The sequence below is a fragment of the Rattus norvegicus genome, chromosome 9 (assembly GCF_021556685.1).
Source record: "Rattus norvegicus strain SHRSP/BbbUtx chromosome 9, alternate assembly SHRSP_T2T, whole genome shotgun sequence".
NCBI classification, from domain to species: Eukaryota; Metazoa; Chordata; class Mammalia; order Rodentia; family Muridae; genus Rattus; species Rattus norvegicus.
The window spans coordinates 76,188,399-76,203,625 of record NC_141542.1 but is presented as its reverse complement, the minus strand read 5'-3'; the positions used below and the strand labels follow the sequence as shown (position 1 = coordinate 76,203,625).

Here is a 15,227-nt window from a genome sequence, read left to right as displayed (position 1 = left end):
CTGCAGCAGCTGTGGAGTTGACGCTTCCTGTCTATTCCTTCTGTCTTCTTGATGGAGCACAAAAGACCGTTTAGGTCAGCATGCAGTATAGGCACATTCTGCACTCATCTAGATTAATTAGACTTTCAGAATTCCCCACTTTGAATGGTGTGCTTTTCAGTTGCCCCATACACACATTCTCACTTTGTTTCCTTAGCAACGGTCACCATAGACGTACTACATCTTTGCTTATTTGTTATGGTTAGTGTTTTTTCCCCTGCACTATCCTGGAATAGGGCAGGGATCTTGGCCTTTTTTTTTCCCCTTGTGCTGGAGATGGAATCTAGAACCTTGTGCATGCTAGGCGAGTTCTCTCTGACTAAGCTACATCCCCAGCCTGTCTTAGTCTATTTTGTTCACGGACATAGCCTAGATACTCAGAAGGTGCCAAGCACATAGTAGGCACTCAAAATATTAACTGAACAAATGGATAAACAGAGATTGACAATGGTGATAAAATCACTGCTTCAGAAGGTCTGAGACATAATTCTTTAAGCTCTAAGACAAACACAAAACTGTTGTTAGAAGAAAAGGGATCGTGTCAAGCTGGGCATGGTGGGCACACACTTTTAATCTCAGCACTCTGGAGTTGGCCAGGTGGATCTCCAGATTCAAGGCCAGCCTGGTCTACAGAGCAAGTTCCAGGGCAGTCAGAGCTATACGAAGAAATTCTTTCTTGAAAGAATACAGAATAGGGATCATTTCACTAACATAAGTTAACAGTTTGGTAAACTTTTTTTTTAATGCTTATAGCAAACCTCTCTTGTCCGGAAGTCACCTTCCTGTCTTGTGATTTAAGTACCCTGTAAGATATGCTTCTTTTCCCCACTGTCATTCCGCGGATCCAGGCTGGGCCAAGGGCTTTTAGAACACCTGATCCAAGCTGGATCTTTTAGTTCTGGAATGACTCTAAGAGAAAAGGCCAGGAGTCATCTTACCTCCAATACAGCAGACTAGGATGAAGCTTAAGGAAAGCTACAGAGATAAATAGATTTGGGGTAAACTTACTGGTTTTTTTGTTTTGGAAATGGGGTCTCATGTGGTCAAGGGTGGCGTCAGATTCCCTACATAGCTGAAACTGATGTTGAATTCCCGATCCTCCTGCATCTGCTTCCCAATCGCTAAGATTCCGAGCATGTACATGCCATTAACTATTTGCATGACTCTTTGTCAAGGTCCCACCTTGCAGAATGAGCTCAGGGAAGCCCACAGAGGCATGGTCTGAGGATTCTGGATTAGTTGAGGTTAGGACAGTGGTCCTTATGACATTCCCAGTTCCTGTCAGTCCCGACAGCAGTAGAGAGCATGTCCTTATGAGTCTCAAGTGTTTGTCCTCGCCTGTGTCTGTCTTTCCTTGTCACTTCTCACCAAGGGTCTAGGATGGGGTCTACTAGGGTCGTATGGGAGATCTGAAGCTCTTCACGCCCATCTTGATTCTGTTCTGGGTCAGTTTCTTTGACTCTGTAGCATTTTTCAATTCCATATACTCTGAAGAGCCCAAAGATGATGCTGGGAGAGGGCCTTCAACTAAAGGGCTACAGGATGAAAGTGAGGGCTAACGTATGAGCAGCTGAGGAGCACCATCCATGGGCCAGGGCTCTGCCACATGCTGGAGTGGGAGGGAGCACAGCAAAGGAGGACCCGTGACATCCTCACCTCAGGAGTGCTCAGTGCCCTTACCCAGAAGGGAGATCAGTGAACTGTTAGAGAACAGAAGACCAGAGCCAATATCCAGGAGAGAATCCACAGCTAACTTTGAAATAATTAACCCAAGAACCAGTGTATTTAGGAACATCACTCTACCAAGTTATAGGGGCAAACAGTAGCAATTATGCTGGCTATAGTCAAGATGAAATGAACCCTATTTACCTGTTTTATGAGGCAGTTCAAAGTTATCCTTTTTCTCTCTGTTCTACTGTCCCCCACTACCTAAACCAGACACCCAACTGGTTTGTCCCTGATGGCTGGCTGGGATTACTGTCCTAATTTGTTCTTTCTTCATCTGCTACAACCTGCCTATTTTCTGTCCTTTCTGATAAAGTAAGAGCGCAGAGGGACTTCTGAGCTGTTTTTGTAGCATGCAGAAGTGTATTAACCAGCATTCCTGTGTATGTGTCTATAAACCCCCTGTCTTCTCAGTGTGAGATCACCTTCAGGAACGGCGTCATGTCGATGTGCAGCTTGCGTGTGTAAAATTCTTTTTCGTTTGAACATATCAGCCCTTTATTTATACAACTTTGAGGCTCTCCCGTCTTCTGAGCTGCCGCCTCCAAGGACTGTGGGGCTCCCTGTGAGAGGCAGAAAGCCCGACTTTCAGAGGAACGATACACAGGCAACAAGAGCTGGTCCAAACCCCCTAATATTTATAAAAAGCATTTTTTTCATCATGGCAACACTAATAGCAACATCTCTTTTTACTGCAGAAGACACGGGGGATACATACATGTAGAGAACAATCAGACTAGCTAATAGGATCCAGAGACGTGGGGCAATGGACCTTCCCGGGGTGGTAATTATTTCATTTACCACTCCCAGCAACCCTGGGAGGCAAGTCTGGCTGCCCCCACATCACACAGATCAGGAAACCAACTTGCCCGAAGCCATGTAGATGGCATTTGGAAGAGTTAAGACCATTTTTTTTTCTTTTTGTGACAGTCTCTCACTCTGTAGCCCAAGCAGCTCTCAACCACTCCAAAAGTGTCAGGGTTGGTGATAGGCTAGCACCTCCATATCTTTTTAAGATGTGATTTTAAAAAATATCCCCATAACTCCCATGAACGGTCATCATGTCTATCTTGCAGTATATAAGATTGCGGCAAGAGTTGGGCTTATGTGCAAGCTAAGAGGGTGCTTGCTGTGCTAGGAAGAGTGATTTGAACAAATGTGGAGGAGAGGAAGGAAGAGTGGGCCAAGAAAGGAGTCTGGGAGGCCCCAGGGGCTCTATGATCTCTTGGGCCACCCTCTCTGTGGTCACCAAAATGAGCAAATGGTGTCACATTTCAGAGCACCGAAAGTTTGATCTGAAGCTGCCTTTCAGCCCATGCCTCCCACTACAACCTGGGTGATCTCAGTGGAAAATGACCATGCCCTTCCTCAAAGGCCACTGCCCTTGGAATGAAGGGGGGCCAACCATCTTAAAATGTTTACGAGGCCCTCTTCTTGCCTGGTGCTGGTCTATTTGGCTTCTTTCTGTCATTTGACAAATACTTATTGGGTGTCTTTTTCATGCACAGCAGAGTAGGGAGAGACAGGAGAGACAGTGAGGACGACATCTGCACCCTCATGAAGAGCACTCCGAAGTCTGCGGAGAGGGTAGAAACAATAAAGATGGAGACCATGCGGAGTGTGATTCATCCTCCATCTGAAGAAAACGCAGCAGAAGGGCACTGAGGGGCAGCTGAGGATGGAGGGGGTGGCATGATTTTAGGCGAGGGCATGAAGTGTTTTCATTGCTATAGGAAAACCAAGGGCTGAGGACTGCCGTCAACACAGGCTGTTCCTGGAGCAGGGCCTTCACAGGCTGGGCTCTGTTGGGAACCCCCATTCACTTCTGATTCCTCCTCATCCTCAGGTCTGGTTTGTCTGCATCCTTGTGGACTCCCAGAGGATTGAACACTCTCTGCTACAGCCTGCAATGATTGTGGTGGCCGTGCAGTTTCTTCCGCACCAGCACCAGGGGGACAGTGAGCTCCTCGAGGGTAGGAGCCAAGGCTGTCTTGTTCCCCGGTCCCAGCAATGCCTGGCTCCGAGATGGAGAATGCACAATTTACTGAGCTGAAGAGTAAGGACTGGAGAAGTGACGAACACCGGAGGCAGCTATGTGTCCAGACCACCGCACGGCAGATGGGGAGGGGACAAGAAGCACCCTTCGCAGATGTTCCTTGACCTCCACAGGTCTGACCTCCTGAGGCACTGCTCTCTCATTTGCACAGAGAAGAGTTATTTATTTGGGGTGTGTGTGCCAATTTGCTGGGGCCACATACATTAATGTGCTATGAGATCACCCTGGGTGGGAATTTGATCAGTTCCATATTTTCTAGGAGGCTAACTCTCAGATGTCTGTCTCTCCTGGCAGCCATAAACCATCCCTCCCATAGCACTTATATTACTTGTGAGCATTTATGAGGAATTAACAGTCAGTGAGTCCTTACACGTGGCTGCCATTCCAGTGAACAACCACATCCATTTCCTTTGTTTTGAAACATGCCTAAAGAAAAAAAATTTTTTTTCTGGAAAAATGTTTATCTAAGTTTTTGTCATTCAGACATATATCTGCTCAGTTTTTCAGAGATTTCTCTTGCCTCTCTTCTCCAATGAAAGCTTTTGGTTCGAGCTAGATCTGACAGGATTCAAGCCACCAAGCCCCACGGTCCTTCATGGAGGACTGGATGGGGATGGACATCAGCGACATTTGAGAGAAATTTCTTCATTATCAACAAGAGAGTTTGTGTTGGGCAAAAGGGCAAGGGCAGGGCCAAGACTAGGTCCAATGGCTGCAATTACTTCAACTCCCATGTGGAGTCCAACTTGAAACAGTCGGTAGTCAAGGCCTTTCCCTCCACACCTTGACTCCTGGGTTTTTTTCTCTAAGAGTTTCCTTGACCACTCTGCTCCTCTCTGTCCTGTAGGAGCCATCAGTTGTAGCATGGTGGTCTGCTGTCACGAGTCCTGTTGATGGCGATGATGATGGAGATGACAATGTCTGAGTGGTTCAGCGAATGGGTGATGGTAAGAGAGAGGCTGGGAGTAGAGAAAATTAAACATATAAAGCTGATCCTGAGAGGAGAAAGGGGAGAAAAAGCCAGAGAGCTGGACGCAGAAAAGCAGGCCATGGGCTTGGGTGGTTCGTGTCTGTTGGTCAGATGAGTATTTATAGTGGCTGTCTTGTGCTGGACAAGCCAGCATGGGTCAGCAGGTGATTTTGGCTGGTGACTCATCCGTGAAGACATCGTAATAGTAATAGACTGGCAACTGATGCAGGGCAGTCGGTGATATGCCTTGGGGCAATCAGCGGGGACCTCTCTGAGGAGGTGACAGTGGAACCCACAGTGGGTGTTGGGGTACTGCCGGTTTGGAGCAGATCCAGTCTTTCCCAGTCAGCACGGCAAGCTGTCTGTGTGTCCGCGGTCTCCTTATTTTGGAGGTCCAGCTCAGGCTGGGGCTCTTTAAAAAAGAAAGCGGAGTTCTTGCTTTGCCGACCCACTCTGCTCCAGCCTTTGGGGCTCCACTCTGATCCTTTGTGTTTGCAGGGGAGAGCACTAGCAGCTCTAGGGTATGTTGGGAGCAAGCACCCGGGGCCTAAAGAGAAACCCAGGGTCACCCTCTCTAAAACCAGGAAGTAGAAAAAACCCAGAAGGAAGGGAAAGGGGTGGGGGTGGGGGTGGAGCTGGAAGGAAGCAGAAGCCCAAAGCCGGTTTTGTTTTTCACGTGCACTCTTTGGCGGAAATGATTTAGAACAGACGGAAAGGTGACAAATTTCAGAGAAAAAAATCACAACTGACCCAGCCCCCTTCCCTAAGTTGTGCTGTAAATATTTGACTATTTTGAGGTTCTGCTAAAAATACCTGGGAGACTTTCTCTGTAGTAACTGAAACAATAAAGACGAACGAGTTAATTTGGTAAAGCTGATTTGAATTGCACAGAAGACATTGCGCAAGGGCTTGGCGTTTAAACAGTTATCTGACATTTAAAAGGAGACGACTGTTAATGAATTCAAGAGCTAATCTTATACTCTGACAGAATGAGCCATGGAAAATCCAGGGTTATTATCTTGCTGTAAACACAATGCGATTCGGTTGAGCTATCAACAGAAGGGAGCGCTCGGCTGAATACAAATGTCCACAGGCTCACGTGGGCTGAACTGAAAGGGGATGTGCGTTAGAATTAAGTAAATAGCTTATCATTTCTTTAAGTACTCTCGGGTTGCAATATCTGAACTATAGACTCCTCCTCCCTTGAGATTCCTTGAAGCATCACACGCTGCTCTACAAACAGACCTTGGGATCTCTCACTTTAAAATGACACTCTGAATCCAAACAGCTACAGCTCCACCCACGAGTCCCACAGAGTCACCCAAGACAAGGATCTGTCCTGCGGGGCCTCCTCCTGATGTCTCCCACTCCTTTCTAATTGGGGTTCCCCACCTTTGTAGCTGCCGCTTAATGGCTCCAACAGGAGCTCCTGGCCCTCATTAAGAAGGCTGCAACGCTCTGGCCGTCTAACCGCCTCACCTCCCACGCAGCTCACAGCTCCGTTCTGCCTAAGAGCCAGTTGCCAAAACTCTCTGGGAACCTGTGGGCAGGCTGAGCTTTGGGGAAAGAACAGGAGGAGGGGGAGAGAGCCTGGAAAGCCAAGACTTGAAGGGTGTTGGGGAACACACCCCACCTTTATCTTAACGGGTGGGAGGAGGGAGCACATGCCTTAGTTGAAACCCTGGGAGACCTTTAAGTTGTCCCATCAAGCCTATATGCACCGGGGACATTTGTCCCCTCCTGTGAGCAAACAAAAGCAAGAATCCTGATCACTAAGGCTCCATGGCCTTAGCCTCCTATGCTTTGGGAGCTTTGAACCTTTGGTGGGGAAGGGTGATTCTGTCACTTGGTGTAGAGGAGAAGGGCTGGGATTTGAACCTCCCTCCCCACAACTAAATCCTGAAAGAGCCTGACCCGTCAGTTCCCTGAGTTTTGCCTTCTAAGGCCTAGTTGTTTCTTCCACTGGAAGCCTAGGACGGTAAAATTCAGTAGCACCAGGAACAGGGGCGGGGCCGGGTTGTCCTAGGAACTTTGCAGGCTCCTGGTGATTGGATTCTTCCAAAGGAGAGGTCTGTGATGGCTGCTGTCACTGCAGACACTGCCAACTACCTTCCGCCCAGCCACCCCCAAGTGCTCCTCTTACCTGTCTCTGTTCTGGTCTCCCTGCTTGGGAGAGCAGAGCAGTCTCATGCACAGAAAGCCACAAAGGATCAGCAAGATCTTACCTCAAACTCAGTCTCCCAGGGGACAAAGGGTCTGCAGCCTACTGCTTGTTTCCATCCATCATCCGTGTGCCCAGCATCCTCACTGGGATGTGACTCCATCCCACTCATCGCTGCCACCTGAGGTCCCACTGCTTTGTAATGTGTGGGTGTATGTATGTAAGTGTATGTGTATGTATGTGTATGTATATGTGAGTATATGTATATGTATGCATATGTGAATGTATGTAGTGCATGTATGTATATGTGTATGTATGTATATGTATGCATGTAAGTGTATGTGTATGTGAGTATATGTAAGTGTATGTGTATGTGTATGTGAATGTATGTGTATGTATATATGTATATGTAACTGTATGTATATGTATGTATGTTTATGTATGTATATGTGTATGTATGTATATGTATGCATGTAAGTGTATGTATGTAAGTGTATGTGTATGTGAGTATATATAAGTGTATGTATATATGAATGTATGTATGTGTATGCATGTGTATGTATGTTTATGTAAGTATATGAATGTATATGTATGTGTGTATGCATGTGCCTGGCAACATGTAGGGCATGGGATTTTTTTAGGAGCAGTGGGCAGGATGGAAACAGTTGGCCTTTAGGCATTAAAAGGGTTCCTTTTTCCCTTCTGTTAAGAATTTTGGTCCCCAGCACTTTTTTCTGCCCTTCCTTTTTTGGAGATGGGCTCTCATATATCTCAAGCTGACTTTGAATTCCCTTCATAGCTGAGGGTGAACTTGAGTTTCTGCTTCTCTTACCTCTGCTTGCTGAGCGGGGATTACAGGCGGGTGCCAGCCACCACGCCAGGTTCTGCAGTGGTAAGGATTGAACCCAGGATTTCAAGCACACTAGGCAAGCAAGACTCTAGCCCAAGCCCTTCACCTACTTTTCGTATCTCAAGTCTATAACAGTTGTTGGCATTCTCCTCAGTGTTTATGAAATTCGCTCACTAGTACTAAGCCCTGGTCTAAGAAACAGAAATCCAGCAGTTCTAGCCCTTACCTCTGTGAGGGCTAATTTGGTGCTTTTTTTTTTTTTTTTTTTTTTTTTTTTTTTTTTTTTTTGGCTAAGTCCCCAAGCTTTCTGTGCCTCAGTTTCTCCACCTACATAAAAGTGCTCACTTCATTCTTCTCTAGATTTTCAGTAATGAACCACAGGGCACTTTAGCTCCAGGCCTTCCATTATCTGGAAGCAAATCTTATCCAGGAATTCTAATTGATATTGTCCTCAATTTAATTAAGTGCTTTGTTGACACAACACAATCATTGTTTATCTGGCCTAGCTGGAGCTGGAGGAGAAACCTTTTGAGCCAAAAGAGAAATCCACTCTACCCCTGGAGGTGGAGCCCAGTGGTGTCTGTGAGGGGTGTCTAGGGGCGCTCAGGCAGGAACCTCTCTGGAAATAGAAGGATGAGGGAGGTGAAACTAGACACTACCTCCCTCCCCAACTCCAGTTCCTTCTAAGTCGGGGCTTATGTCCCCAACTCGATTTTACTGGTGTGACTTCTCCACTTTGACAATTAACAGGGAACCTCAACTTGATTCTACTTTAAAAGGGTCATCTTAAATCAGACACTAGAGAAACAAAGTTACCCATGGTGGTTTGAGTCCTAGATCAGGCCATCAAAGCTTATAATTTAGAAAGGCTATGAAGTTGAGCTAGTCCCAGTAATGCTGGGACAGAAGGGGGCTGGAGGAAGAAAGCAAACCTGTCCTCACTGTCCTCTCTGCTCCACAGGCTCTAGCTTCTAAATTGTCGTCATCCCAACCCAACCCCCCCCCCCAGCCTTTGCTCTGGTGTAGGGAGCCCAAAGTGTTTATAGTCCCCAAACTCCCTGCCTCCTTCCTCCCCACATAAGCTCCAAGTTTCTCTGGTAACAGCTTTCAAGGCAGACAACAGGGGAATAGCAGTAGTTCTATTCCTTTGAAAGGCCTCCTGTGCCTAGCGCTGTGCAAATTCTACTGTTTCACATAATCCTTGTGGGACCCCAAAGGGGAAATGCTCTTTTATACAGAAGGAAACTGAATCTCAGGTTAAGGATACCTGCCTCAGACCACAGCGTCAGGAAGCAAGAAGAGGGGATCTAAATGGGCCCCTCAATCTGCCAGGCCGCTGGGGGGAGGGGGCAGGCCACATGTGAACAGGGCCCTGGTGGTCCTGACATCCATTTCCTTATGTGTAAAATGGAGACGATAACTGCACCCACAATGGATTGAGGGAGATAATCCTAAGTCCTTCCCATGAACCTGCACTCTATTGGCTGCCATCACTTATTCAGAAAGATCCCCTCAAGATAATGGGGAGCTAATCGTTCAAATTTGTGGGCGGGAGCATGGAGGTTTGACGTGCTCTTCCCTTCACGTTACATATGTTTGAAATCATCCATCATAAATAGAAAAAAGAACAAAGCCTTAAGTGGGCAAGTGTTATGTGTCACCAACAACCAAGAGATCAGTAAATACGGAATTATTAGAACAATGATTGCCACATAAATCCAACACATAAAACTTTGGTTTTGTAATAAAAATAAAATGTAAACCCTTCTAGGAAATTGTGTTTGAACTGTCTAGGGATTTTGGGAGTGGACAGATTTGGGTAGACTTGGGCCAGAAAGGAATTTTGCTTAGGTTTTCAGAAATCTTTGAATCAAGTTTCACAACCAAAGAAATATTTATAAAAATGAAAGAAGTGGAGAGAGAGAGGGGAAGGATGTTCCCCCCTCCTTTAACAGGAAATAAAGAGAGGTAATTGTTGGTATCAACGCTAGAATTCATGTCTTCATGAGGATCTCTAAGGAGGACGCCAAGAGACAGCCCCAGACGTGCCCCTGACGAGGAGTTTTGCCAGAGTAGGAAGACCAAGTCCAAATGGCCGCTGACATTCTGTAGCACCGAAGGCTGTAGGAGGTGTGGGAGAACGGGACTCAACTTTGTAATTGTTATCATGGAGGTAAAACGTGGTCACCTGGAATCCACCTCCAAGGACTGTGGGCTTTACCTATGAATTATGTATTTCTACAGACTGCGAGTTTTCTATGACACAAACTTTTTCATGCTGATGAAGTATTTTCAGAGGCTTTCATGTGAGTTGTGTGAGACAACAGAATACGAAGATAAACTAGGTTTAAAGCTTGGAAGCTTAGCTAAAACGTTAACCAGAAGACAAGTTATGAGATGGCTTAGTGGGGCCCCGATAGAAAAGGTTTCTTTCAAACCTTTATACAAAACACAGTGTGTCTACAGGAACACGTATGACCTTATTGTCCCGAAGGAGGAAGGCTAATAAGAACTTCAAACAGGCCTGAAACAGATGAGGCACAGTCTTATTCGACCCAAATCTCATCACAGTCCGAATGAGACAGGCTGCCTTTTGAAATCCTCAAATGATAAACTTAAGACACATAAGAGCAAATGCAAATTCATGCTATAGTAAACTCATGAAACCTAAGCTAGCTAGGACAGGTGGAAATAGAAATGGCTCTGTGGCATGAGGAAGAGGGGCGTCAGTCCAGTTTAAGAAGACTTTTAAGGCATTGCCAAAGTTCTGATCTCTACAAGGCAACAACAACAAAATTCCAGATCAAAACACCCGAGAAGCAGCGTGTGAGAAAGTGTCCTTCCCCTTCCTAGACTGCAGTTGGCTTGAGCAAGGGAAATTGAGTAAGGAAAAGACTGGTGAAGCTATCTATCTATCTATCTATCTATCTATCTATCTATCTATCTATCTATCTATCTATCATCCATCTATCATCTATTTATCATCTATGTATGTATGTATGTATGTATGTATCTATCATCTAAGTATGTATGTGTGTGTGTATGTATGTATGTATGTATGTATGTATGTATGTATCATCCATCTATCTATCATCTATGTGAAGCAGGGTCTTTCTGCATAGCTCTGGCTGTTCTGAAACTCACTATGTAGACAAAGCTGGAACTCCGCGAGATCCACCTGCTTTGGCCTCTCTGGTGCTGGGCTTAGAGGTGTACATCATCGAGCCTGGCTTCTTTATTTTAAATAGACGGATGCAGTTATTCTTGGGAAATCTAGCTAAGGTTTCAGTTTGTTCTTTGATATCCTACTGGCAACCTCTCTGGCTTCTCTGTGAACCAGAGCTTAGAGACTTATGTGTCCCATCTACATAGAACTCAGTGGGCGAGAGAAGTTCATACCTGAGATGCAAACCTGAGAATAAGAGACAAGCTCATTGACTCTCTGAGTCTCGGAAGGATAAAGTATTGAAAGAGTGTTGAGGCCCTTTGAAGGCAAATGCTGACGTCCCTATTTAACTGCACATCAGTCAGATTAATGCTCATTTGTTAAAAGAACAGTTTTAGGAAACGTCGCTGCTGCTCAGCTGTGCATGGGCTCCTGCTGGACATTGCGACTCTGGGCTCATTTTGTCTTCCCTCAGATATAATGTATACTTTAAAAATTATTTAGTTAGCTGGGTGTGGTAGCGAATGCCTCTAATCTCAGCACTTTGGGGACAAAGGCAGATCTCTGTGAGTCAGAGTGCATGCAGTGTTGTCCTCATAGTGAGACCCTGTCCCCCCCCAAAATTACACTTATTTACTTATTTATTTTTTTTTTAATTTTTCCATTCAGTGTGCTCAGTTTGGTTTTGAAGTAGATAACTCCCCTGTTTCAGTCTCCAGCGTCCTGATAGTACATGGGCATGTCACCACCATCTTGAAAATTAACAAACTCTTTACCTGTCCTTTTTCATAGAATAAAGAAGAATGGGGGGGGGGCTGGAGAGATGGCTCAGCAGTTAAGAGCACTGACTGCTCTTCCAGAGATCCTGAGTTCAATTCCCAGCAACCACATGGTGGCTCACAACCATCTGTAATGGGATCCGATGCCTCTTCTGGTGTGTCTGAAGACAGCTACAGTGTGCTCACATACATAAAATAAATCTTAAAAAAAAAAAAAAGAATGGGAGAGGAGAACAGAAACAACAATCTCGGGGACATGAAGTTGGAACCCAGAGCACCCTAACTTTGAGCTCCCTCATGGATGCCTAAGAACAAAACACAAAAATCAACAACCACAGATGCAATTGTGATTGACTTATAATTTTGATTTGCACTTTCAATATTCAATCCAACTGGATGTAGTAGCATATGCCTATAATTCCACTGAGGTAGGAGAGTGGCCAGACTGGGCAACATAGTAAGACTCTGTCTCAAAAACAAACAATAATAACAACAAAAAAGAAAAAAGAAAGGTGGGGGCGGGGGGAAGCAGGAGAAAGAGGAAGAGGAGGAAATAAAAGGAGAGGGGGATGGGTTCAGTTTGCTACCCCGGGAACTTTTAGCAATGTGTGGAAACACTCACGCAGTGAGTGGGGTCTGGCAGCGTTTTGTAATGCCCAGGCTGGCTCCTCCTCACCAACTATCTGGAACCTTGATGTCGCCCAGTATTAAATCACAGATTCCAGGAAATCTCACATCTCAGGTTGCTCTGTGCTGGATGATTTTGACTTTCTGAGCCTTACCTCTGAGGGCTGGTATTGCATGTGTGTGTCACTGTGCCTGGTTTTATGTGGTCTCAGGGATCAGAAGCAGGGCCATGTGCATTCTAAGATAGACCTCGACCAGCTGAACTACATCCCCAACCCCCAGTCACCTGTGTGTGTGTGTGTGGGGGGGGGGAGTGTTCCGGATCAGACACCGGGCTTGCCTATGATAGTCAAGCACCGCCACTAAACTATAGCTCACATTCTTGCTTATTATTTATTTTTATATAAATTGTTTATGTTTTTCGCTTCTGTTTCTCACTTCCTATGTTGTCCTTTTAAAAATGAAATGCAGTCCCCACCAAGGACACACAGTACTATTAACGTTAATGAAATAATTGCACATTTTTCTTTTTTACGTTCTCCTCTCCCACTGCAGGGATGTATTAACGTCTCCTTCTGAAACTTTCATTTACAATTAGCATTCTTTTTAGGTGCTGGGCACCTCACCCAACCTCAAGCCTCTCCCTAGAGGCCTTGGGGAAGAGGAAAAGCATGTGCCTGCAATTGATGTCAGTGACCCACAGAGGGAAGAGGAGTCCTGGGCTCTGAAGGCAGCCTGGGAACTAATTTCTCTTAATCAGTTGTAGGGCCCCAGGAGGACCCACAGGGCAGAAGGGGAAATAAATCTGAAGGAGAAAACTAAACTCTATGAGGAGCTGGAAAGACCTGTATTTTCAGAAGGGCACCATACCTTTAGGACTTAAGAGCTGGCACAGCTCCATGCCTGCTCAGCTATTAATATGCAAAAAATGCCTTCATAAATACTTGATTCTGCTCACAGTGGGGAGGCCGTTCATTTGAAAGGGGAAATGGGAGCTTGGAGTTGAAACACGTCTGCTTGTCTCTTTTCTCTTTTTTTCATCGCTCTTTTCATCTCCACAGTTCTCCCCTTGTAGTCTCCTTTCCCCCCTAGTTCTCTGACTTATCCCCTCTTCTAACTCCAAGGAAGTTGCTGATGGCAGATGCGGCGCTCGGTTCACTGATGAACTGGGCTCTGAAGCGCGGAACCTCGGGCTAGGTGTAGTAGGGGTGCCTCAGGGCCTTTTCTTGGAAATGGTACGGGGAGGCTGGAGCCTTTTTCTGCTTGGGTTTTAGCGAGGCAGTCACTCAAGACTCGGAGCAGAAGTTTTTCAGTACTGCCGGGAGGGGGCGCACGGGGGCAGCCTCCGGACCCCAGGGCTGAACTTGGACAGCAATACCAGGCTTTCTTTCTCTCCCTCATACTCCCTCACACTTCCCAGTCTGGGCCTGTGACTTCTCAAAGGTCTGCTGTATCCAAAAAGTTCCACCATTGGGATACTCAGATAGTACTGTGACTTCAAACCAAACCAAACCAAACCCAAAAAAAAGTATTTTGTGTGAGTGCACTTCCATGAGCAGACCCTAAAGGGTGGCGGGAGGAGCTGAGTCAGTAGGGATTAATAGAAAAGAAAGAAGGGCCTAATCGCTGTTACTACTGCTGTTGCTACTGTGGCAAGCCGGTTTTGTGCTTCAGAGCAAGAAAGGCCCTAGCAGCGGCAGGGAGGCTGTGGGTTGGCCCATCAAGGTAGGGAACTGAAGTCTGCTGGGCAGAAATTTGTTTCTAAATCCTCCCACATGCTTTGTAGTAAACGTAAAATTAGTCATTTGTGGAGTGGGTTGAGGAAGTAGTTAAAATCCGAGGCAGTATTAACCTAATAGAGGGCCCTGAACTCAAGAAGAAGGGGGAGGGGTGAGAGAGGCAAGAGGAAGTCCCCTGTACCCTGCACCCCGTTTTTCTTGGCTTGGTGGCTGGTGGGGCTCCCTAGACTTTTACTCATAAGGCTTCTCCTCTCGGGGTTCCTTTCAAAGGAAGGCAGGCTATGGTGACACCAACAAACTAAGAAACTCAGAAAGGAACCCTTTCTCCATTCTGCAAAGGAGGCACAGGTATTCCCGGAGACTGTGAACTTACCAAGGCCTTGCAGATGAACCAGGCTTGGACCTTAAGACCCAAAGTTCAGCCTGACTGCAAAGTTTATCATCGAGTCTTAGTTAGTCTGTCACGGCTGGGTCACTCTTTGCAGACTCCTCCAGTAAAGCTGTAGGGCTGCATGAGTTTGGACCGTGCAGGAGTACTGGAGGTATTTGCATGGCCTTTTGAGCTATGGGATTTCCAAAATACACTGTATGTTCTTAGTCACAGGTCTCTATTATGTTGTTATTGTTATCACTTAAGGTCTTCAGTGTCTTCAATGGGGGCAAACAACACACACACACACACACACACACGTACACGCATACACACATACGTCTAGTAGTTTATATGTTACACACGTGTGTGTGTGTGCGCACATGAGTGCGCGCGCATGCATGTGTATTGTTTCTGTGGTTCTTCAGGAGTGGAGAGTGGCCTAGGTATGCTTTGCTTCAGTGGAGGCCTGACTTGGGCCTGGTGTTTGACCGTGAGAGCTCAGTTCAAACACATGCGTGAACACTTATTTCTGCTCTGATTGTTCAAGTGCTGGAGAAGAGAGGAATGGCCAACAGCAGCAGAAGTTGGAGAATAAGGGAGGAATGGAGAGTTTGCCCTCAAGGCTGTCAGACTGGGGAGGGACCTAAGCATCCCGAGGAGCAGTGGTCAGCATCTGCCTCAGGTGGTCCCTGGATTCAGCTCTAGGAATTCCGTACTCGCTTCTCCTGAGACTGAAGAGGAT

At 46.2% G+C, this 15,227-nt stretch overlaps 1 protein-coding gene across 23 annotated transcripts in view; it reads right to left on the bottom strand.

Annotated features, from left to right (window-relative positions):
* Positions 1 to 15,227, bottom strand: part of Kiaa2012 (KIAA2012 homolog) — a 136,518-nt gene that overhangs the window by 62,295 nt on the left and 58,996 nt on the right. For 10 of the 23 annotated variants that reach the window (XR_015628852.1, XM_087567282.1, XM_087567278.1 and 7 more), the window contains one exon: positions 2,190 to 2,327. Coding sequence is in view for 9 of the 10 variants with exons in the window: in XM_087567282.1 (XP_087423408.1) it covers positions 2,190 to 2,327 (138 nt within the window). In the remaining variant the exon portion in view is untranslated. 23 annotated transcript variants of the gene reach the window in all.